Genomic DNA, 26412 nt, shown 5'->3' on the forward strand with positions numbered 1-26412 from the left:
CATCTTCAGTTCTGTTGGGAAGGTATCTCAGGTGGCTTCCCATGAAGCTGTCAAAGAAAAGCTGAGAGGCTGTTTTTCTCTCTCTGCAATCTCTTATTTGTCACTGCATAATTCTAAATATGTTATGATGCCAATACATGAACATTACAGTACACGTTTAAAATGTCCTCGTCTCACTCTTCCAGGGGTCAGGGCTGGGAGGTATCCTTTTTTCCATACATCATACTGTCTCAAAATATAACCTGGTTTACGGTATTGCTTGGTGGCTGGGTGGAGTGGGTGTCCGTCTGATAATAACTCAGCAACCGCTGAGCTACAGACACATGCTGACGATAACTCTGAGAGTGTCCGAGAGCGTAGCTTGTGCTCGACTAACAGAAAGAAATGAGTCTCTGCAGTGTTGGGAATTGCGGCTGGTCAGCCAGGCTTAGATATAAGGTTACAGGTTAAAACACTACAGCACAGACCGTGTTCCACTGAACTGAGGCTCAAATGACGTTTAGAGGATAATGCCTCTAAATAAAGCTCGCATGTCTTTCCTATTATCCAAACTCAGTGCTGAAGTCACAACTAATTTGAGCTGTTGTGCTTGTGTATTTCCTCCACCTACATTCAGAACGTGATATCACCAGTCGGTTACCTCCCACAGCGCCCGCTCCCTGACAGACCCTCTACCATCCACATTTTTCTATACTGCGGTATACAGTATTACCGCTAAAAAGCGCTCAACACAAGGGTGTCAGAACATACCTGCAAAAAGCCAGTGTGGCTGCAGATTTGCATTCCATCAAAGTAAAAGCACACCTTCAGCTTCAAAACTACATCAAATTAGCTGGAGATAGTCTGTCCAAATTGAAATCAACGTGCATGTTATTTATATTAGATCTTCAATTAGTCTGCAATCCACTGTAATCAGTACAATAATCATATCAATACTGGCCAAACCAGTGATCACACACACAGACCAACCCACTGCAAAGAGACTGATTTTTGTTCACTGTTCGTAACCTCACTTACTGTTTAGCCCTTCTCACCCTCTTGCATCAGCATTCGAGCAGTGATTACATTTCTTCAAACGGCTTAATAACGGAATTAAAACTGAAGCAGCTGACAAAGAGGAAGAGATTTCCTGCCACTCCTAAGCATTGCTCATTTATAACAGTAAATAAATATGAAGGAAAACAAATACGAGTGGGGGGCATGAGGGGTGGAGGTGTGGCAGCTAATGTATGATGCAACAGTAAGAAAGCAGACTCCGCCTCAGACGCTTCTGAGCACCACTACTGTTGCACAACCCTGTGACATATCCTGTGACATCAAAGGCCTTTGAACAACTCACTCAGTCTCACTCATTCACACACACACACACACACACATCAGACACAGGAGATATTATAACTGCAGGTCACTTAAATGTACACATAAGTAAGCAAATGCCAAGGTAAGTACAGCATATTAAAGTCACAGTGAAACCTTGACGAAATGGGTTTCCATGGACAAGCAGATGCACACAATCCTAAGATCTCTATGGTTATCATATGGTTGCAATTATTAGTCCAAGAAGCTTATGTTTGTCTGACAGTGAGGTTTCCATATATCTTTGAGCTTGTAAAAAAATGTGATACAAAAACTGTGGTTTAAAGCCTGTGGTTTAAGATAGAGGAATTTTTTCCAAAGTTGTCATTAATATGGGCCATTAACATTGCCATATTCTTTATAAAAATGTGACAGAAGCCAGTGCCAAAGGGTTCATAATTACCACACAGTACCGGTATCATCACATGTAACAGTATGTTGTATTATGACTCCAGAGGAAGCCTTTGGATAAGGACGGCTGCATACTGTGGTCAGGTTTATGAATAAGACGGCTCCTCTGTGACACACAGGCAATGCCAGGTTACATCCCCCTACCTTATCAACCAAACACAGAGTACAACACCTGGCCATACACACACACACAAACACACACACCATTATGCACCATGTGACTGACTCCCCCACCTCTGATAGAGCCCACACTTATCACTACAGCATTTGCATATTGTGTAATTATTTCCCGGGGTTAATTAGCGCCGCAAAACCGCCTGCCCTCAGAGACCACCTCCTGATGACAGGGTTCACCTGTCTCTCTCTTTCTCTCTGTTTCTGTGCTTCACCTCTTCTCTACATTCTCTATGCCTGCTGCTGCCTTCACTCTGTCCTTTCTCTATCCAAATGCTACTCACTCTTCTCCCTCTATATAACTATATCCCACTGTCTACATTTTCCTCACAGTCGCTCCTTCTCTTTCTTCAACATACCACACTTTCTGTCTCACACAGTTTCGCTTTCTGTACTTTCTCTCTCTCTCCTCCTATTTTACTCTCACTGAATCCTGAAAGGCTCTCTCCTGTGTTAGGGTTAGGTTTGTGCTGTGCTGTTTCAGAGAGACCACCAGGAAAAGTGTATACAGTTTTGTGTCCACAGGCATGTGTGTGTGTGTGTGTGTAGTAAACTTGCAGTGCAGTATCTCTATGCAATGTCTCAACACAACACACGGCTTTAAAGTAGAAAGCCTAGCTCTTAATGGAGGTGCTGTGTCAATAGGTTACTCACTCACTGAACACCATTCTCAATGCCCCTTTTTTTCCTATTCTCGTTTTCCTTCTAACTGCATACGTGCTGCACACACAACACCTGTCATCTAGCACCCACATATATAAGAACACACTATCAATCCAAATTTTGGAACATCGTAACTCCCCCCACCCCTTACTCTGTATAGTGCTATAACATAGGTGTCTTTTGCCTGATTTTCTAGTTAGATTACTTCTGCAACACTGTACACATCCTAAAGTGAGCATCAGTTAGAAAACTGGCATTGACATCTCATGATGGTCACCTACACAAGGGTAAGAGAGAGAGACAGTGAGAGAGAGACAGAGATTATGAACTTTGTGACAGTGAGATTTCGAGGTTTTTCCAACATTTTTCAACACAATGACAGTCACTTGACTCTTGTCTGCAGTATGGGAAATACCACCGGCTGCATGGATCTGCCATGCAATCACTGTCACTCATTCACTGCATTCCATTTGTATGGTCCATGTGACAGCATTAAATGAGAGACGGTTTAAATATATACACAAATGGCAAAATAAAAAACCATGCTAATTTTATTTACATATACCTAATTTGTTTCGACATATCAAGAACTCCTGTCACACTAGGATCAAATGTCAGGATCTCTGATCTGTTGCACTGAAAACAGCACATCATTCACAAGATTATAAGCTATGTATGCAAAGCGCAACTGAATGCAGAGCAGATACAGTGTAGAAGAACACTGACGTCTAAGGATGAGCAAGATTTGCGTGGGCATCTGTTCAGATACTTTCATGTGTTAGCTAAAGAATGTAAGCTGCCTCTGCTCTGCGCTAATTGCCTACTAACAGTGACAATAAAACATTCAAGCATTCGAAATAACCTTAAGGTAAACTGAGTTTCTACAGGGCTAAGGAACCTCACGGCAATTCAATTCACATTTGCTAATTGCTTCACACAGCTTCTTCCACAGAGCTCGGGTCAGGCTACAGTAAACTAAAAACAGCAGCGTTTATTCCTGCTAATTATAAGGTCAAAGCACCCATCACCATTGCCACAACAGAAGCTTCCATATCACCTTGAACACCTCCAGCCCATTCTCGCTTGAATGAAACGACTACATCTCCCTGGCCACAGACACTAGGTAAACATCCCCTTGTACACCTGAACGTCCAACTGATTTGAATAGCTAACAGGGAACGAGCTAATTTCTCTTTAGATAAATGATTAAATATTAAACCAGTCCATAATTACACATTTATTTGGTAGCTATCATCACTAAATCCTTTAAAATGTCCAACTTCACAAATCACTATTTGCCTGGATCCATATTAGCGTTCCAACAACCAGTCAGCTATGCTAACACCACACATTATGGGGCTGATAATGGAGTGGAGGAATTCAATACTTTCTGTTTTGAATGTCAGCAGTGCACAGGAGTGCTTTGCTCTGCTTGACAAAGCTGGAGCAAAGTTTTGTGGTGGCGCGTGCACTTCCTGATAGCGTGGAAAACCTAGCCGCCTCAGGCTGGCTAAATAACTATTGGCACTCGCTTCCTGTAGATCTGTTCTCCACACCTGGCCAGTCATGGACAAGGTGCCCCTTCAGAGCTGAGAGGGACAAATGAAAAGAACCCCCGTATCAGACATGGGGAGAGATCAAGGAACAACAAAATAAAAAAAGCTTGCTAGCTTGAAAACTGTAGGACTTTAACTACTGGCAAGCCCACTGGAAGCCAGGCAAGATGACAGTTGAGTCTGGCGGAGAGGATGCGGCCAGAATAATAACAGGCTTAGTTCCCGCAAAAAGAGAGGAAACGGAAAAAGAGGTGGAGAGGGGGAAATACAGAGATCCAGAAGCTTGTGGAGGGAGACGCTCGGTGCATAAAGAAGTCTGGCCCGTACATCACTGTACAGCGACCTGACCTTGCTGCCATGGAGCTAATCTCAACAAAATTTGGTAGCGCATTGTTTCAAATCAATAACTCATTAACAAAGTACAAAAGGACTTGTGCCTGGCTTGCGGGGGGTTCCTTGTTAAAAGACAGCTCTTGGCTGCATATGGCCAGAAAGGTCATCTTTGTCACATCTCAACCTGCCTTGCACCAAGCCTGCGATTGTCAGATTAAATTACTCTTCGGGTTTAATTGACGCAGGGTGAGGTACGCGGGCCTGTGCTCAGGCGAGGGCTTCGAGGAAGGGCCTGCTGTGAGGGCCTTGCTTCAGGTCCTCGCAGCAGATTGGATGTGTTTAAGGTTGACCTGACAGGAAGATTGGGAGCAGACATCAGAGTGAAGCTGCAGCCAGCAGGCCTCGCCCCAGACACGGCTGCAATAGACAGCTACAGAAAGACGACAGAGAGAGCTGCCAGGCTTTTTACGTCAAAAATAAAACAGCACAGAGGTTTACACATGCAAAGTATTTTTCTTCAACACATACATGCAATTTCAGCCATACACCAGCAATGGAAATTCCAGAATCAGTTTTCAAAATATAAACAATCTTTCTAACAGATAGAAGGATATAATGATAGTGTTATGCTCTTTAAGCTAAAGACATTTACAGGTGCATGATTATATCAGAATTATATCGGTATTGGCATAAAGTGATAATTGCGGACATGTTTTTATGTTGGATTAAGAATGTGTGAAGCTCAAGTTCTTAAAAAAGACTGATTAATATTTAGAAAAATACTTTAGCTCAGATACTTTGTTCGATACCTGACAGAGCACAAAGGCTCTGCTTTACTGTTCTGATGATTAGATCAGCTGCTAAAAGTACATCAGTATTTTATTTTGTTCAATCTTTTGCTTTAAGTAAATTATTTAAATTATTATTATTACTGTTATTAGTTGGAGTAAATCTATTATTTTATTTAAGTTGTTATTAAAAAAAAACAATGCATGGATGAGTTAGTTAACACAATATGGCTAACTTTTTCTCAGGACAAAACTTTAATTTTATTGTTTGTATACAACTGGTCGAAACCTAAAAATAAATCACTTGTAAATAAAAGTAAAATTTATCTATAACGTTATTCCAAGGATTGTTATTTTATATTTTATAAATGTGTACATCAGCATCAGAAGGTATGTACGTTTATGACATCAGATATCGGCATCGGGCCAGAAATCCCAAATGGGTGCCTCCCTGTGCATTTAATATTAATGAAGGAAGATGAATTTAGTTGTTTTTAGCATCTGCATATGATTCCATATGAATACAGTTTCTGAATACAGTACTTAACTGTTGAGAGTTAAGTAACAGCACTGTGCTAAAATCAGGGGTCATTCTTTGCGTACGTTAAGTAATTACGTGAACATTACTAGTACTTGCATAAGGAAGGGAAAAGCGGCAATGGAAACCGCTTAGCGGCTGCTTCAACTGAAAATATACTAAACAAACAGGTAGACTATTGTTATGATATATTCTTTTGAACAGCTTAAAATATTTCACTCCACACTGTAAGAAAGTATCAACTGCTTTTGAACTGCACTCTACACTGGTGTTGAATGACCTTACATATGAAATCAAGACAAAACTGATACTTTCACACATACACACACAGACTCAGACCTAAGCATATACGTATAGACACATAAGACACACAGAAACAGACACACGGGTTAAACAGGTGAGTGCCCCTGGACCGCAGCGATTGACCTCCCGCTTCGGCCGTGTCATAAGTTCATACGTTTAATTAAGCCAATCCCAGTCACCATGCATGTCCTTGCAATAAAGGGTCAGGCACGAGGTCTTCAAAGCCAAAGTTCAGGCACGCTCAGGGCCTCCAGAAAGTGTCCTGGAGCGGTGTGAACAGAGACAGCGTGAAGGTGATACAACAGCAAGGCTGAATACATATCGCCTGCTCCTGACAGCTCCACCCAGAGCAGGTCTTATCTAGGAGACGTGCGGGTTAGTCATGTACGAGCCGAGCATGGGGAAACAGAACATCTCCAAAACACGGATTCGTCGGGTCCCGCGAGGAATAGGAGAGGAGGAAAAAACGAGGGATAAATAATGGATGGCGTTCCTGAGGAGACGGAGGCAACCATAGGGTACATGGTGTGTGAACACCAGCCACTACCTCAGTTCGTATGTCACCTTGAACTGGAACTGACTCCAAATCAACACTCTAATATTGACTTACTCATGCACTAGGAGTGGGAAGGAGTATTTAGAACTTAATGCAACAAAAGAAAAAATAAACATCAACTTACACCTCTATAGATAATCTCCAGTGTCAAATATGATGGAGAAAGTTCGATAACACACTGTTAGGTTAAATCCACACTAAATGCTTTAAATACCACTTAAAAGTCTGAAATTTAATCCAAAATTTGACTACAATACGTGCCAATGTCTCTCCTGCTGTACAGCACTCTGCTCTGATTTAGCAGCCGTAATCATTTATAAGCTGTTACATATATATGACACCGCGACCCTGAAATGGAGAAGCGGAGAAGAAAATGATGATGATGATGATATATATGAGCATATTATCTAACCTTATTATCAAACTTTTTGTTTTGATGTTGTTGATTTGCCACTGATGCATCTATTCAAAATACTAGATTGGAATATGTACTTGCATTAACTTTATTAAACAGATACATTGGTTTAAGACCAATTAAGACCCTTTTCATTACAGACTTAACTCCATTTTCGTTTCTTATACTGATATATAAAACCCAGTAGAATGACTATCACAAAATAAGGAGCTTTATTTATTGAAGCACTTTACTCTTTAGGTAAAGTAGGTGTGCTCAATGTACTCAAACATACTACAATACCACAAAGTAATACACTTGCAAAAGGACATCACAAAATGTGTGTGCTATATATTCTTTTTTCTCTTTCTGAAAACCTATCAAGGATTTCTGCTTTATTTGGGTGTATATGGATTCACACTGATGTCCATATGCCACCTCGACTTAGCATTCCTATATATTGATATTTAGAGAAGCAAATATTATCTGTCATAAAGTCTACGCTCTGCAAATTTGAAAATATAATGTCTAATACACGATAACCAATAGGAGGAGTAACAATGTTCAGTACAACTTTGTTATTACCCTGTTCACTTACCAAAACAAGACTGGTGGATGATGTTTTTTGCCAATAAAAATGCCTCAACAGATCCTGGAAAAGTACTTGATGTCAGTTCATACATAAGCATGGATTTATATGATTTTCTACTTATTATCCAGTAACTGCTTTTAGAAGTTTGAAAGGACATATTAGGAAATGTGAGACTGAGCTGGTTAAGGCACTAAAAAGTGAGTTTAGCGCTGTTTATATATATTTTTTTCTTTCTAAACAGGGAGGACTTTTCAAAATTAAGAAAAAATGTTTACATTTAATTTTCAATTTTTAATCAAACCCCAGCTGATTTTCTGATGAGTTGAAATGACATCAGCTGTACTTCTATAATCAATATCAGTTCAGCAAGGACGTCCCAAAGTAACAACCATCTTCAATAAACTTAAATATCAGTCCCACTGATATATATATATTTTTTTTGTAAAAGTCCTTCCATCTTCAAATCATTACTATTTTATTGCAACACACACTTCCAAAATATTCCCTTCATCTTGATGTAGAACAGGACAGTGAGAAGTAAATGCAAATAAGTGGTCCAGTACAGACCCCTGACCTTCTAGAACTGAAATAAAACATTGTCTAGATGATGTACAAAAGAGAAACAGAGCAAAGCGCTGTACTCAAAGCATTCAATAAACTCATGCCACTGCTGCAAGGATCTGACACTTAAAGTTCTGCAGGCACTTAAGAAATGAATAAACGAACGACTCAGAGAGCGAACGCGCAGACAAAAAAGAGAAACGCTCAGCGAGAATGAGCTGCTGCCTCTCCGATCTTTTACGAAGGCCTAACTCTCTCGTTCTCTCTCTGTCTCAGAACAAAAAGGCAACAATAAGAAATCTGAGTGAGAAAAAAGTGAGAAAAAATTATTCTAGTCATTTAGAAAAACGGCTCTTTTCCCCCTGGGGCTGGGTCCCTAAGCCTGTCCCGGTTAGGCCTGAATGAAATCTTTGGAAGCTTCTTAAGCCCTGAATGTGGGTTTTGTTCCTGCTATTCCTTCGCTTGGCTGACAGAAAATAGGTAACTGGATTAGGCCTCAAATTCAGAGTAAAGTGAACTCCCAAAAAACTTCTGTATGCCACCCCCACCTCTCTCTCTCTCTCTCTCTCTCTCTCTCCTGTTCACCCAGCCTCTCCAGAGACACTAGACATGGGCCTTTGGGGCTGTGATCTTCCAGAGTGGTGGGAGATTATGCAGGGGCACTATGAACCCCGGGGGGGCCCCAAAAAGTAAGAGTGCTAAAGGCAGTTAAGGGCTCCTTAACGAGGGTAAGGAAGCGTATTAATCAACTCAACTCAGGCCAGGACAGAGTTAGCAGGGCATGCTGGAGCGACATGCAGGTGGTCCTGTGCTCGGCGGGAAGTCAAGGAGGGGAGGAGAGGGGCCTGAGCCTGGCACAATACAGCTATAAAAGATTAAAAAGTCCTGGAGAATGAAAGTGGGAGCTGCCCCGCCCTCTACTCTAGACCCTGAGAGGATGGGTGGAGAAGAGGGAAAAACACACATTCGAATTCGCAAATACAAACACATATGCAAAGGCCTCAATGCTGCATGGCCATAAAGACATAAGTATGTACGTCAGTAGGTATGACATAAGCCTGTAAAGTCACGACTTCAAGCCATATAAAAAGTACAGGTGGAATATCCCAGTGGACGACCTAATATTAATGAAGTCTGCATTAAAATCTCAGTCTGAAACCATTGTTACCTTGTTAAGTCAAAATGAATTGGTGATTCTTAGACACTGTACAACAGACTGGATCTTTAAAAAAAATAATAATAGACCAAAGGAAAGCTTGTTAACAGCGAGAGTAATAAAAGTGCATTTTAATCCTATTTGTATTAAATATAATCTTGATAAAACAATGTACTAAAACTTATTATTTATCATATTTTACCAAATGTGACACTATGTGTTTTATAATATACCTTTGTTCTTTGCAAACTATTCACAAACCCTTTCACAAAAGTATCATCATGAATAATTTAGCATGAAAAAAACAGGATAGAGTACTGTGATGTTGCCTTCCATTAGAATGGACAAAATGATTACACACTGCTGATATTGTGAGTGTATCAAGAATATAATGACCACTTTTTAAAGATTGACCATGTTTATTATCATCATTTCTAGAACCCTGGATCACTATTTTAGTGCTTGTTGTTTTTAATGAGGCACTACTACTGTTTTCTACTTGTGTGAGTTTCAATTCATAAACAAAGCCTTGACTACAATTATAATTTATTTAGAAGGTATCTGATAGCAATGTTTGTTTATTTAAACTTGAGCTGTGTCCATTTTCGGCTGAGAGCTACAAAGTACTGACGGGAGGGTAGCAAGAAAATATTAATTGTGAACCATAGGCATTTATGAAAGTATGACAGACTATAATACTATATCTTGCTTCTGCACTTCTGTGTGAAATGTCGATAGCCCATAAATGCATACATGTGTGTGTTTGTTCTTGTTCTAGGTCTGTTATTCGAGCAGTGTTGTCAACTACATTGAAAAACACACCCTCCGATCGAGGCCCAGAGGCCCTGTTATAGAGATATCATGAGTTTAAGCCCTGGTAATGTTTCAGTTATCTGAGACATTGAATGCTAGAGACCACAATTGACTTTGCTCTCTGGGTGGATACATTCGCTTCAGTCTCTGCTCATGGCGCTAGCTAGCAAGGACAACTGCCAGCTGATGTGACAGATCTGGGCGGTTTGTGTTCTCCTCTGGCAAGTTTGAACTGTTCAATGTCACTGCATTAGCAGCAGCTTGAAAACAAATGATTGGCTGGTGGCACTGAGTACAACTGGTAAAAGTGGGTAGAAAATTCAGCAAAAATAGGGAAATAAAAAAACAACAACATACAAATTCAAACATAAAAACACAGTAAAACAGAACAGCCAAGATAACTTCAGAAAGTTGTATATATATTATATATATATAATTTAATTTTAACGAAAAGTAATTCTAAAAGTAATGTGTAAACTCTTGTAAAGGCAGAGCATTATAAATTTTGGAAAGTACAGCAACATTCTTCGGCTCAGAGCATTCATAGGTTTATACTATTTCTTTTACATTTATGTTTCCTGAAGGAATTCTATGTGGGCAAACATATGTAAGCTTGCTGTGATCTCACACACACCAGCGCCACAGTTGCTGGCTGTCCTTGTGCTGGTTCTTTTGCTGCTGTCCAGCATGTATAATGTAAGCGTGTTGGAGAGGAGGTCTAACCTAATGTGGTCAGAGTGAAGAATATTGCATGGCCCCCCTGCAGAATTGAAAAAACCTTGGCTCTAACGATCTCACGCTGCTAGCATTACAAAGTGCAAAAGGTTCTGGGGATGAAATGGACGGAGGGGAGAGAGAGCAAAAGAGAGCGAGACAGAGCAAGAGCATGAGATAGAGTGAGAGATGCCTCATTATTTGAATTCTAAACTATTCCTGCTGAAATATTTATTAAGATATTAATATGGGCTCTTCCCTTCATCTCCTCTAAGGATAAAGTTTTTCTCACTCTTCATTCTTTCTTACACACACACACACAAAACACTGTGAACACAGCAGCACATGAAGATGTCAGCACAAGCTAGTCGAGCTTGTATTCATACTGACAGGGTGTTTTCCCTCATCGACTCCACACTAGAGCAGAACACACTCTCAACACGTACATTAGTGATGAAAACGAAGCTACGTCAAAGTGAGAAAAAGGCTGAAGTGCCAAAAATGGGGAAAGATTCACACTCGCTCCTGGCTATTTAACAGAATCCCTTGTCTACTTCCTACTACACGTGAATGGAAAAGGAAAAAAAAAGTGTAATATTCTTAATGTCCCTGATTAAATAGTAACATTTAAGAAATAAGAGGGTTTTTAAGTAAATGAATACATTATTGAATGAATAAGCCAATGAATATAATGCTGATTAATGATCAAAATAAGCACTCTGGATTAACTGTAATAATGATTTTGTGTTTGGATTTTGTTAGTTTGCTGCTTGTTGAATTATCCAGTGCTCTTTATTAAAAGCTATTTATAAAACTTTACTTCAAACATTTGGGTTTCTGTGTGAACTATTCTGAAGCGTTAGGATGGGAATATGTGTTCATTTAAAAAAATAATAATAATCTTTATAAAATAAAAGGCTTCCATTCAATCATTTACATGTCACTTGTTCTAATACTCAATATATATTCATCTTCAAGTATCATAGTTATATGACTACCATATTACACACTCTTATATTCACCAATACTCACCAATATTCCTTATCAGCAAAAAGACACATACAGCAGTGATGAAAACAGCTTAGAAAGCTACGTCAAAGTGAGAAAAAGGCTGAAGTGCCAAAAATCGCACAGATTCTCACTCGCTGATGGCCATTTCACAGAATTCCTTGTCTACTTTCTACCGTGTGTTAGTCTGAGCGAAAAAAAATACACATCATTTGGGCCACATTAGAGAGGCCCGTTGTAGAGTGAATTCATTAAAATAAGTGAAGGGCGTCAGAGCTAGTTTGCTGTTGATAGTTTGGTCATCATTAAGCCGAGTTGTTTACAGAGGCTGAGAAACTGAGGTATTTACGCCAATGTGATGTTAATAATGCAGATAATTATGCTTCTCTACACAGTGTGTGCAGGACGGTAGGGCTGGGAGTGTGTTGACAGCTCTCACACCGGTAGTGTGTACAGGTGGTAACTGACAGTATAGAGGGTGTGACAGCCAGACAGGTAGAGGGCCATCAACTACCAATAAAACTTTGTATTCCTTATCCCACTGTCTTTTATCAAACTTCCACCTTACGTTGGAGCTTATTTATATATTATTTTGAGTTCTGTCATTGAGAACAGAGAGAGAGAGAGAGAGAGAGAGGGAGAGAGAGAACCAAAAGAGAGGGGGGAAAGGGCAAAAAAGACTAAGAAGTAGTAGGCAATAGTAGAAAGAGGAGGAAGAGTGGAAGTGTGAAGGAGAGAGGGAGGGACAAGGAGAACGAGGCAACTGAGAGGAAAGACAGAGAATGTGTAGAATTAAAAGTGAGAGTGGAAAGAAGGGCTCTCTGAACAGAGGTCTAAATTGGAATGCTGCCAAACACTCCACACACACACACACACACACACACACACTCTCTCACTAAACCTGACCACACACACGTGTGGCCCTCTCACTCAACTGCACTAAACCCTCTCTCACCCTGCATTTCACCCTCCCTGTCTTTCTCTCTCTATTCCCCTCTTTCTCACTGTCTCTTTTTCATCAACTGCTTCCTCTCTCGTTCCCCTGCTCACCCGTATGGGGATGTGCTCTCTGTCTATCTCCTTCTGTGGATTGCGGTACTTCTCGTAGAAGTCTTTCTTCTTCTTTCCCTCTCTCTCGTCTCTGCGCTCTCGCTTCTCCGCCGGCTCGTCCAAGCTGTCCGCCACATTCTGCTCAAAGTCTGGAACCTTCTCCACGTCCAGGAAGTTCTCGTTGGGGTTCAACACAACCACCCCATACCCCTCCTGAGGCACAAACACAAATAAACAAACAGGAAAATTAATTAACAAATAAGAACAATGCTCCACAACTTTGTGTGTGTGTGTATATATATGAAAGTGAAATGCCAAAATACACCAAATATCCTAATAAACAGCAAGGTGTTAAGGGAGCACTGAGGCAACAAAGAGAGGACAGAGGTCTTAGATCAGACAGAAAAGTAGAGTGAGTGAGTGAGAGAGAGAGAGAGAGAGAGAGAGAGAGAGAGAGAGAGAGAGAGAATTAGAGTGTACATTTCCTAAAGGGCACACATCAGTCAGCGTAATAAATGCTGCTGTGAATAAGATAGTGTTTACAACAAAGCTACACTGAGTTACATTCATTTTCCTGAGGGAATTCTCTCTAAGAAATCTCTGACATAATAGAAGCAACACTACTCTATTTTTAAAAATGCTTTTATTTTTCAAATGAAATTTCTAATTCAATGATTAAAATATAAAAGTCTGTGTGGTTTGATGAACAAGGTTTTTTTTTTCCTCTCAAGACACTATTTTATCAATATCAATATTCCATAGATAAACACTGAAAGCTTCTAAATAGCAATTACACACACACACACATTAGAACACTGAACAAGTTTAAAAGGTTATTCTGTTGTGCAAAGATGGTTAAGCTGTGTATACAGTCAAAAACTTCGAGCGAATAAAAAGGGGCCAATATATCCCTGCTGTAGATTATTTGAAAAACAGCTATATACACTATGTTTAAAGTAAAATGATTTAAATCAGTATTAAATGTTTATTAAAAGTTATAACATGATTAGGCCTGAAGGCAGTGCACACTAGTGATTAAACAAAGTAAAACTAATACATCTGAGGCTATAGACAACTATACAGCACTGTTGCAGGTGAAAGAGTGAGTGTTTTATACAGGACTGTGTATGGCATAATGAAAGGTATCTATCTTAGTGTTACTCAGCATTTTGTATTGCTTTCTTTTAACATGTACTGGGAAATAAAGTCCATCCACTGATTTTATAGAGAGTTCATTATTAAATATTGTCTTTAATTATAAGAAGAAAATTTTAGAGTTAAAAAATTGTATATTTAACTAGGAATTGGTCAAAAGATTAAGATAAATATTTAAATAAAGAAAGCAGGAATAATGCAACAGAATGTAAATTCTACACAATTAAACGAACACCACAAAATAATGAAATAAACAGGTCATAAGAGTTACACGTGTATTTGAAATTGCAAGCATTTGCAACAAAGATTGCAACAAAGCAAGTGTCATTTTAAAGGGGCTAATTAAAAATTAAGCATCTGTCGATAACTTACAATCATAATTAGATCACATGATGAAGCGCAGACAAAGCACTTTCACTTTCAAATCAATACAAATAAACTCCTGCTGCCCTCCTGTCTGCTGCACAAGTTCAACTAATAAAACTAGAATTACAAACGAATAAAGCCATTAAGCAGGACAGTATACTAATAAGAACACGCTCAATCAAAGTTCAGAGCGATAACTGGATTTAAAAAAATTAGATCATATTTACAATGTAGTAAATATAATTAATGAAGTAAAAAATTCCCAATAATTTACTAAATCAAAAACAAACTCCAGAAAGACCAGAACACATTAATATATTTTTCGCCCGACTGTCACACAGAGCATTTTTAAAGTTTGAGTTCTCTTGTATGTAATCCTTCAAAAAGATGTTACACATCCATTTATCACAGAATAATGTAATAATAATTGACATGTAGTAACTGAATAACAAGCTTTAATTATTTAAGGAGTTAATTCTGATATTCTTTTGTTTAATACTAAAATCACATGTTTATTTTGAACAGAAGTGTGTGTGTGTGTGTTTTTGTATTCAGAAACCTTTTTTTCTCTTTTGCTCTCTCTCTTCAGCTCTCTGGCTGAGGCGACCGAGTGTATGTGTGTGTGTGTGTGTGTGTGTTGGCCAGCCTGAATCTGGTTTTGTGGTTGTGTTTATTGGTGAGGAGGATGAGTGAAGCTTAGTGCCACTGCCCACTGGTGGTAGGCGAGATAAATGACTGGTAGAGAGACAGAGTCTCTGCACCATGCCTGTTCTCTCTGTCTGTCTCCCTCTCTCTTGTGCTGTGTGTTCTGTAATGGCGGCCTTTTCTTGACCAGACCAGGGCTGGCTGGTCAAGCAGAAGGAGGATAGGGTATGACCGGGTCTTTGCCCATTACAGTTTAACTGCAGCAGGGGGCTGCCCTGCTGCCTCAGCATTTCCCACACACACAGACACACAGAGGAGAGAGCCCACTATGACTGATCACAGTAATGCTCTCAGCTCTCCATACATGAGGCTCTTCTACAAAAAAAATAAATAAATAAAATAAATTAATTAATAATAATAATAATAATAATAATAACAATAATAATAATAATAATAATAAATAATCCTGCACTGAACAGGTCACAAAAGTACAATAGCTAAGAAAAAAAAATGTTACACTGTTGTTGTTTGTGTTTTTAACTTTATCTCTTATCTTTATTTTTTTCTCTCATTTTCTCTCTATTTTTAAAATAAGTCCCAACTACAACTTGAAAAATAATTCAAAATTAAATGAATAATAATTTATTGCATTACATATTTACTAATCCTGAAGACAAGAATATTAAAAACCAAATACATCAATAAAATATTGGTATTTTAAAATGAATTCCTACTGTTAAATTAATAAACACACACACAAAAAATGAGCTAATTTAACACCTACATTTCTTGTGTAAGAGAGGTTGACAATGTGCGTCTTTTTCTTAGTTACTCTAGCTGCATGGTGTACAGGGCTCTTCCCATGCCCCCATGCCCTGGGTGGCAGCTCCTCAAGGGGCAGGGGTAGCAGGCCCTGGCCTTTGGGCCAACGGTCAGCCTGGGTCAGCACGGCCCCTCACTGGGGCTCAGACCCCACTAACCCGCCACTGGACGCCCTCTTAAGCGCTCTTTTGTCCGCCTGTCTCAAACCAGCCGACTCCCTTCACATAGCGCCACAATGGCCGCCTCGCTCCTTCATCTAACTGAATCTGACTGACTGACAGCGCTCTGACACTCAGGCAAATATTCACATCGCCATCTGCAATTACGACAGAAACATTCCAGCAGAAATGAAACATATTAACAAAAACACTGATAAATTAGCAAGAGCAAGAATAGTCTGTGAATAAACAGCAACACATGGAGTTTACAACTATGTGCACCTCAATTTTTACAATTTATTAAATCTTATTACATTTTAAAACGTGCCAAAAAGGAATCATTTCTATTTCTATATCTGTGGACTGTTATTTAAAGATGTTTGGAGGACCTTAAAACTTAAAATAACCTCTGTAAAATGTATAATCTCATACCACAGAATTGTTTCCTGGAATCAGAGGCATCAAAGCCATGCATCATTCATTTCCAAAGTATGAATCATTCAAAAATGATAATAAAAATAAAAAAACCCACATTCCACTCAACATTAACAAACAAACACAACACCTATACGACTTGAGTGATTGGAACAGCGAGTACAGTAATGATGGTCTGAGCCCGTTTAGAGTCAGCACTAATAAATCTACCTTAAAGCAGAGTAGAGCTGTCCAATTCTCCAGTCAGTGCTGCTGAAAGGAGACGTGCTTATTAATATTGGGCCTTCAGCGCCACTTTGACAGACAGCGCCGTGCTTGAGCTATTTGTGGCTCTTTGTTTAGCTTTGAAGTCATAGACACTGTCTCTCTCTCTTTCTTTAAGTCTCTCTCTATGTCTCACGCTCTGTCTTCTTCTCCCACCCGTACTCTATAGTCCTATCATCCTCTGATGGGCGACAGCCCGCTGCTGCTTCGGGTCAGACAGAGAGGACGGCACTCGACAGGTCTAAAGCATGCTCAATAGCAGTCAGGAGTGGACATTACGTGTGAAATCGTTCGTGTTTGTGTGTGTTTTTTTTCCCATCACGGTTCTGAGACCCTATGTCTGCGTGTGTAGTGTATCTGAGAGCTATATTGTGAGGGAGTGTGTGTGTGTGGGTGTGTGTATGTGTGTGTGTTTTTGTTCTCTGATCAAAGCTGAGGTGGATCACATCTCCATATTGAGGGCGATGGACAGACCCTCCATTATCACACAGCTTTGGTCTGTCTTTGAATCCTGCTCTCTGATTGGCTGTCGTCTCCTTGTAAGCCCAGGGCAGGCTGACTCAGCCAATCAGAACAAAATAGGCAGCGCAAACGAGGAGATCCGATTGGATGTTGAAATGTACATGAAGGATTAAAGGACGGCTCTATTCAGACTCCAAGTATTCAGATATCCACTAACGCCTCATGTAGCGTCTTTTAAGAAGAAAAACTAAACGTACAAACCGAGACAGGCATTGAAAGCCCACAGCTAAGCATTCTTTACAGAAAGGAAAGAAGAAAACTGCATAAGCCTTACACTAACACTGATTAAAAAAAAAAAGCATGGACAATAACATGATGGCCAGTATGTATGCCACATTCACAAAGACTTTATACCGTCAGTGTTTACATAAAGGTCTGCATCAATTTGTCAGTGTCAACCTAAACCCTTGCAACTCCTTATGAAGTACTACTTTGATGCAGTGAGGAATGCAAGGAAAGGTACTGAACTATAAACACTGCACATGCTTGTTAGTAATTTTAACCCTGTCTGAATATGCCATGTCAGTAATTTTAACAAATCATATACTCCAGCATAACTTCAGATACCAGTGGCTTTTACCTTCTATTTTTAGGTCTGGAAGCACCCAAAAAAGCATCTGTGGCATTGTCCTACTTCAGCGCTCAGGATGACATACTGTATATGAAACCTTTTATTGCAATGTATTAAAAGAGAATTTTTTTTTTTCCCTTATATTTTAGGATTTCTTGTGCTGTGTAAATCAGTTATAAATAGCACAGTGGTAAAATTACATTAGGCCACAAACCAAGTAAAACAATCCCTTGGCCTTTTTTCACTACTACTTCTTTCATTATGAGAATAATATAAATACTATACAACTATACTAAAAATATATATACATTTTATATATATATAAAATTATGAATTGCAGGCTTGGATTAAGGCCTGTTTCTCAAGGCCACTGCCACTCCCCGCGCCACAGCACTGGGTGACCTTGTCCATCAGCATCTCTACATGGGCTTTTTGAGCATGCAAGAGGCCATTATTCCTTTCTCCCAGATACCACACACACACACACAGAACTCATATACTCTCCCCCTCTCTGTCAAATCAACATAGTCTGTCTCCCCTACAACTAGCCCCTCTATACAAATACTGCCAGCGAAGATGAAGGAAGGCTTACATTACTCTTGCTCATTCACACACATTCCTGTTCTTTTAACAAACGTCAAATAATTTAATAATTCACATGTACCACATATAGATACATATGCAATCCTATGCGCGCGCGCACACACACACACACATTAAAAGCCGTCAAGATGAGAAAGAACAGTACCAAAAGCATTCATCTTGAAAGGTAAAGGAGAACATCCCCAACTACCCCCCTTGGGATTCACATACGAGGAAAAAAAACACATTAATTCAGTCAACACCGAGGGGCTGAAAGGATGTGTAGCCATCTTGTCATTCCTCCCATTACAATAAATAATTCTGATATGTAAATAGTAGACAAGTTACCAAAAACATCACCGAATTAGAGCTGTCTAATTTTACACCAAACAGTTCTACGATAAAAACAAACTAGGCTCGTAAAAACTGTGAATAGCTTAAAGTTAAACATGCGATAAAATACTTTGTAATTCATTATAATAGCACAAGTATTAGCCCATCTCAGTGGGGTGAAGAACCACTTGCGATACAGTAACATATACAAGCTTCACAAACACTCTGACACAGACACGTACACACAAACACACACACATTGCTCTGAGTGTGCTGGGTAGCCCCTTGAGGGTGAGGAGAGTGAGGGAGAAGGATGGGGAGTGGGGCTGGTGTAGCATTAATCACAGTGCAGGTGGAATTTGTCAGAGCTATCGATTGTGTAAGTAAATGTTACAGAAATCATTTGTCAACTTTTACAGGAGGGCAACATGTCAATCGCTCAGGAGGAAGTAAGTGTGAGCACATGGGAAATGCCATTTACCACTGTATTCCTAACACTGACCTACAAACATACAGCAACACTGACATCCACCACCAACAACATACAGGTTTCTGATGTCACTAAAGAGCAAATATACAAACACAGCATATAGACTACCAACCTACTGAGACACAGCACATACCGGCCTAATGAAAACACAGAATTCACATTCCATTACACAGAACAGGACAATAAACAAGACTGTAATAATTCAGCAGACACACTGAGTGCTGACAAGTCTAATAAACAAATAATCCTAACAAATTATAATCCTAAAGATCATAATAAACATAAACAGAAAAACCATGTCATGGCATCTTGGCATTACGTCTATAATAACGGCAAATATCACCAGCACAGGTATAAAAACAGAAACAATGGAGTAAGAGAAAACACATACATTCGAGAGCTGAAAATAAATAATTTGGAAAGCCTGTTCACATGCCTTTAGCTATGTGATATATATCTCTATACAGTTTCCCTTCAGCATGCACATATATGTTTAATGAGGGGGTATATTGAAGGTATAGATCATGGAATGATCGCTGTCCTTGATATTCTTGATTAACTGTTTCTTATATAAATGAGTACACGATTAAAAAAAAAATTATGAGGAAAGGTTATAGCATATAGCACACTGTCAGCATAGCGACAATCAACATGTGACACTGAGAAAGGGGCAAGGGGAGCAAGACACGGGTTTGACAGGTAGAACTGACAATCCTAAGTGGTCAACAGCTTATTGTAGGGGTGTTATTCCATGCATATTGATACTTCTTTTTAAATACAGAGGTTGGAGGGAAAATTATACCTTGTTTATTATTTCTATCTTGTGTTATTGTATCCTAATAGACGCAATACTAATAAGTTCATGTGAAATATACTAGATATCAACCTTGAATGATCAAGTGGAGCTTTCATTGTTGAATGTGATGTGCATGGTGAGAAAGCAACTGCATTTATTCATTAATAATAATTGTTTTCACTGAATATACAACATAGTGAATATGCAAAAAGCTTTGTTATTTTTGTTTAAACCTAGAAGACCAGTATGTTTACATGCTTACTAATAAATACTACTGATTTTCTTTACTGAATATGTGAAATTCTTAATAATGCATCATAAATCACAGATTCCTGAATGTTTAGCAGGATATTAGACTTGATTACACCAGCAATAAATGCAGTCCTGCTGGTCAACTGTAAAAGAGAGAAACTAAAAGCAGTGTAAATGAGGACTAGAGGAAGTCAAAGTACATGACACTTTAGTCAATACTGTTCTGAGCATATCTGTATCATCCATATTTTCACAACATTACACAAGTGTAAAAGAGGTGGTTCCAAAGGGTTAAAGGATTACAGATTCTGCAGTTTTATAAGTATGCATACTGTGTATCCTAAAAATATCTTCAAGTCTTGTGATGCTATGAGTTTGCACACAGGACCCACCCCTATCACAGCCTGACTACAGTTACTATAGCACAGACTACACTTCAAAAATGAATTTTCAAAAGTGATGGAAAGCAAAGGGACTTAATAAGAGATTTACCACTAAACTGGACATTCAGACCGTGATTAAAAAGGTCACTCCTCCTCCCAAATTTCATATTCCTCATAATCTACCTCTGACTGAGTATGAATAATGACTGTGCTATGGGGTATTAATCTTAGTGACCACCACTGACTGTGGCCACCCCCCGATGTCAAAGGTCAAAGTGGAATCCCTTGACCCCTGCTCTGTTATTGCAGCACAGGAGAAGCAGAGCTAATAGAGGAGCTGGTGGTCTCTAAGGTGCTTTCTTATTATTGACTTTTGATAGGAATGTTTTATTAGCATAGAATATTTTATTTAAGGAACTTCAACTTAGAAAGATTCAAGCAGGTAACTTGCAAATTTGGACCAGGCCAGCATTAAACACATGAGGGTTTACCCCTGAGCAATAGTTTATTTAAAATCCGGTGCATCGACAGATGTTACCTTCAAACAACATAGCATCAGATTTAGAATGCAATAAAAATGCTTAACACTGAATGCTTCATTATAGCAATGCACAAAACCAATAAGACACACTAAAAGGAAAAAGAGGGAAAAATAAAATGTGCATTCATCATGTTTGAGTCTTCAGAGGCTCTTCCGATTACAGTTACATACAATTATAACACATCCATTTTCTCTAGAATGCAATCTCAGACAGTGGAAAATAAAAAGAATTCTTCTTTAATGACTGAGTGTGTAAGGTTTTTAAGTGTTACTATAGAAGCACTTCCTTTTCCAGGTAAATGGATAATTACAAAAATACTTGAGATTTTGAGACTGAATAACTCACAGATTGAAAGACTGACTGACTTAAATAAACAAACAGAATCACAAATGAAGAGGAGAATCTACACATTTCTAAAATTTAAAGCATGTGGTTGATAGTTTGACATATACCTGTAGATGCTGCTAGCTGTAAAGAATGTAGTATCAGAATGTCCTTAACAAATAACAAATAAATCAATCAATCCAGATGAAAGATTCATCTAAAGAATGTCAAGGACTGAATGAATGAATGAATGCATTGGTGGATGGATGGAAATCACATTACATAAAATGCTTAGGAACAATCCACTCTCAAACACGCCAACAGTGCACTGTGTACAGTCCGCAGACTTCCCCAAAAACTTTGAGGACCACCTGTTGTCTATTATTTTTACATACTGCTTACTCATAAATCATAACACTGTGTAATTAATCAAGCTGTCAAAACAGGCAGTGAAGGTCACACGCTGAGGTCAAAAGGTGTTGTCAGGCCAATGGAGGTCAGGGTCACACCGCATTCCTCATTATCAAGTTGGGATGAGAGAGGGCCCAAGCAAACAAAAGCGAAAGCAGATGGAGAAGGATGGAGGGCAAGAAAAGAAGAAAAGAGACAAAGAAGAGAGTGAGAGAGAGAGAAAAAAATTGACAAAGAAAAGTGAAAGAAGCTGTCAGCTGCCTGCAAATGAAGATGGGGAGCCGATTCGGAGAGGGGAGGCAGTGCAGAAAGGAAAAAAGAGAGAGACAAAGGGAGAGAAGGCATAAAAAAGAACAAGGGAGAAAAAAGATAACTACAAGATGTTTCTGCCATATAGACACAAAATTGGTTGGAGAGTGCAGGCTTGACAGTGGTCTCTGAAGCCCTAACACACATACACACACACACACACACACACACACACTCAAACAGAGATGTAAGGAATCAGTGGTGGCAGATATGATTGTTATCTGCTTGTCTCCTCTCCTCTAAGAGAAACGATAAAGGAGAGAGATACCTTTCTCTTCAGGCTGCATATCGCCTCTCTAAACATGGTCAATGTGCTCAGAAACACACAGGTCAGTCGTGTTCAATACACAGTCCATCACAGCACAACAGATCACAGAGCCCTGATAGGACTGCCACTGCTTAAAATAAATAAATAAATGAAATAGACAGATAGAAAAAAGAGAAAAGGGAGATGCAGAGCTGGTCAAAATTATTTGAGATTTTTCCTGGTTTAACTGGTCTTTTAGAAATCTTTTTCTATAAATCCTCACATTTGCATGTCTTTAAATTACTTGAAATTTTTTGGGAATTTCTACCCAACAGAATAATTTAGATCACAACATTATTCTGACGTTCTGAGTGATTTCACGTGAAAAAAGCCATCGCAGAGAAAAAGATACTTCAACCCTATCTCAAAAACATAATACGATTTCAACTAAATATTTTCTACAATGTAATTTCTATAGGCTCTAACTGAACTCTTTACAAGAGTTTACAACTCTTGTCTGTTTTAGTCTTCCCTACTATGAATGACTTTGTTTAAATCTAAGAAACGTTTATTTATGAGAGAACGTATGCGGAAATATCTGCAGAAGCCTCTTTAAAGAACCATTCAAGGATTCGTCACTGTGGCATCACTCCAAATATCAGCAACTTCTTTTTTAAAAGGGAACACGTACTGACGTACTGCCTCAGGAATGTTCACAGTAGACGTGAAAGGAAAGAGACATGTGAAGCATTTAACGATTCTAAAGATTAACTCATAAAGATACAAATACAACATTTGGTCAGCACACATTAAGAACCCTAGTTTTGTATGTTTTCCTCATTACTAACCTTCCTATAAAGTTTTCCTGGGCTTCACTGACAAAGGACTTTTCTAATAAGTATTTAACATTGATTGACAAGCGACTTTGAGTGTGTGTCTGTCAAACACCCATCACCCTCTCCACTCACAACACTGGGCATAAATTAGCTTAGCATCAGAACCACCATTAAGCGTATGGCAGTGAGTTAGTGAACTGAATTCAGGAATGTGAAAAAGGGGAAAAAGAAAAGGAAAAAGAAAAAAAGAAACAGCAGCAAAACAATTTTAAAAAGTGCATATGCTGCTCAACTCCTAATATCCCTCTCCCCAGCGTGAAATGTGAATTCTCAGCCGGTTCTCTATCAAAACATCACTCCTGAACGAGGCGCGGACCACTGCGCAAAATTAGCTGTCACCCTTTCCTCAAAATCTTTGTTAATCTCGTTTCCAGTGTTTGCGGATTTATCAGCACATGCATCAATGTCAGCTCCTTGGTTACTGAGGCGCACTACTTCGGAGAAGATATAATTAAAAATGTTTGGCCGCCGAGAAAGGGAATGCAGGGTGGGGTGAGAGGGGTTGGGGGGGTGTGTCTGGGGGGGGGTTAGGGGAGTGTGAAGCGACATCATCTTGTTGTTCGCCTTGTCTTTGTCTCGCAAGAGTCGGACGTACCCCGAGTGCGTAATGACAAGCAAACGGGCCAGACAAGGCCTGCTAGGGTTGACACTGTGGGTCAAGAAAGCACTAACGATATGACGAATGTTTTGCTGGCTAGCCGTGTAGCTACTCCCCTGACACTGGCTATAACAGACTCAACTGATCTATAATGGGCAATAACCTCTCACCTTCACACTCCTACAACTGCTTACATACGTACGAACTTATCGCCACCCTTAAGTCAACAGCTAAGCATCTTGTTAGTCTCAAGGAACAAGGACCAAACCAAAAAAAGGAGAGTGAACAAACTCATAGTAGAAGATAAACTACTCTCCTCACTCGTGAAAGTACAAAAGAAGCTCTCCAGTCATAACATATTCAACGGAGCCAAGAAAGATCAAGAAAAGAATCACCTAGGCTTTGTGGAGTGCTTTAAAACTACAATTTCCATACGCTATTCATATTGCTTCATAAGCACAGGAGCACCAAGCTGCTTTATTAACCAAGAATTCAGCGCTTGTTCCGCCTTCTTTCTACCCATCTTCTCTCTTGGCTCCACCACCTGTCAACGAGACTGCAAGCATTAACAATTCAAAAGCTGGAGCTTTCTGTCATTGCCTTTTGGGAGTAGGAGGCTGAAGTGTCCTGAAAAGTCTCACTGGCATTGACCACCGTAGTGGACAGAGCGGAGGTGACAAGATGACACCCTGCCAGACAGTCTTCATGTTCATAAGAGACAGACATTGAAAAATACACTCGTATGTAAAACCCATCTGAATGTGGCACGGGGAAAAAAAAAAAGACTTCTCACACTGAGACAAGCTTCCTGGAGGAGAACATGTATGAATGGTGAGAGAAGTCTGTGGGGAATATATATATACACGTGTGTGTATACAATATATAGTATACATATACATACACACATGTATATTCATTCAATTGATATAAACACACTCACGCACCTTGTTTCTGCACTCACTGTCTAGTTCCACAAATACAGAGTGTAATCCACCTGTTGCTCTGCATACATTCTTTGCCCAATTTCACCCTGCACTTGAACAGTCGGAACCTACACAGAACCACCACAAATCTAATAAAGTAGACCGTGAGTAGACAGTGTGTGTAAAAAACACATGTAATAAAGCAACACATGCTAAAACACCACCATCGCTTCAGGCTAACTTCTACACTGAGAATGATCCACCAGCCAAATAATAATTCCTGGTTGGTAAGTGGAGCTGAGAGAATGGACTGTGAGTGCAGAACCAAGGAGGTATTCATACATTCATTTACATGTAAGCTAATAATGGCTAGTCCAGTGTCTAATGTTTTCTTCAAATCTTCAGATTTTAAAGCAGCAGCTGATCTGAGATTTGGAAGTGAGTGAACAATGGTTTTCAATTTAGCTCTTTGTAATAGCTGTGGTGCTGTCAGAAGGGGTCTAGAGTCATAGTCTACTACAGAAAGCTGTGGAGCACTAAACAAAATTCATGAAGTGCAACCATAATAACAGCACACAAAGTTATTATTATAAAAAAGGTCCTAGGTTCAGTTCATTGCATTAAAATGTGCGAGAACCAGCGTGAGATAGAGTCCAGTGCATGATAATTCTTATTTCAGTGAAGGATGGTTAAAATTAGGTGAAAGTATGCTACCATACATATATTTTGTATATATAGTGTCTCCCTCATTTATTAAAATCCAAATGGTGGAATGTGTCTGATCCACACCATAATCCTAACCCTACACAAAAGAGCAGTAATATGCAGCGGCTACATTTAATATAATATAGTGAATAAATTACGTGATATTTATCTTCTTATTTTCAATTATAATTGAAAATGAGTACATTACTGAATGTGAATTGTTGAAGAACAGCTTATATACAATTTACTTAATTAAGGTCAATTTTCACCATCAGCTTCAATGCACTATTAAAGATGGGTGCATCATGAGTGCATTTCTGTGCTTATGTCATTTTTTTCTTAGTTCATTTCACTGTTTTAGCAAGTAAAATGTGGACTCAAAATGCTGTTGATAGTGCCCAACACTACCTATCACTCTCCTGTAACAGCCCATTCATTATGACCTGGCCAGAGCATTCATGTCAAACAAACCAAGTGCGTATAGCTATTACTGACCTGACAACACGCACTAAGCCGCATTAGCAACACACGCTACAAACATTTGCTTTCATCCTCAACACTCTGCTAGTCTTTTCCCACATTTGAAGGCAAAGACGCCTCTCTCTCTGTAGAGCTAATAATCAATGCCACTTTAGGTCAGCTTTCCACTGAGCGCCTGACCAGAACACCATCCTCAAGTCTCTCGCCCTCACTCTCTCTCTCTCAGCTGGGTCTGGG

General features: G+C 39.3%; 1 protein-coding gene across 3 annotated transcripts in view; it reads right to left on the reverse strand.

Annotated features, from left to right (window-relative positions):
- The window catches only part of LOC136677543 (cotranscriptional regulator ARB2A homolog), a 172399-nt gene that overhangs the window by 84931 nt on the left and 61056 nt on the right, over positions 1-26412 (reverse strand). For all 3 annotated transcript variants that reach the window (XM_066655124.1, XM_066655123.1, XM_066655122.1), the window contains exon 7: positions 12967-13179. In XM_066655124.1, coding sequence (XP_066511221.1) covers positions 12967-13179 — 213 coding nt within the window. The remainder of the gene's footprint in view (positions 1-12966; positions 13180-26412) is intronic.

The sequence above is a fragment of the Hoplias malabaricus genome, chromosome X2 (genome assembly GCF_029633855.1).
Source record: "Hoplias malabaricus isolate fHopMal1 chromosome X2, fHopMal1.hap1, whole genome shotgun sequence".
In the NCBI taxonomy this organism is placed as follows: Eukaryota; Metazoa; Chordata; class Actinopteri; order Characiformes; family Erythrinidae; genus Hoplias; species Hoplias malabaricus.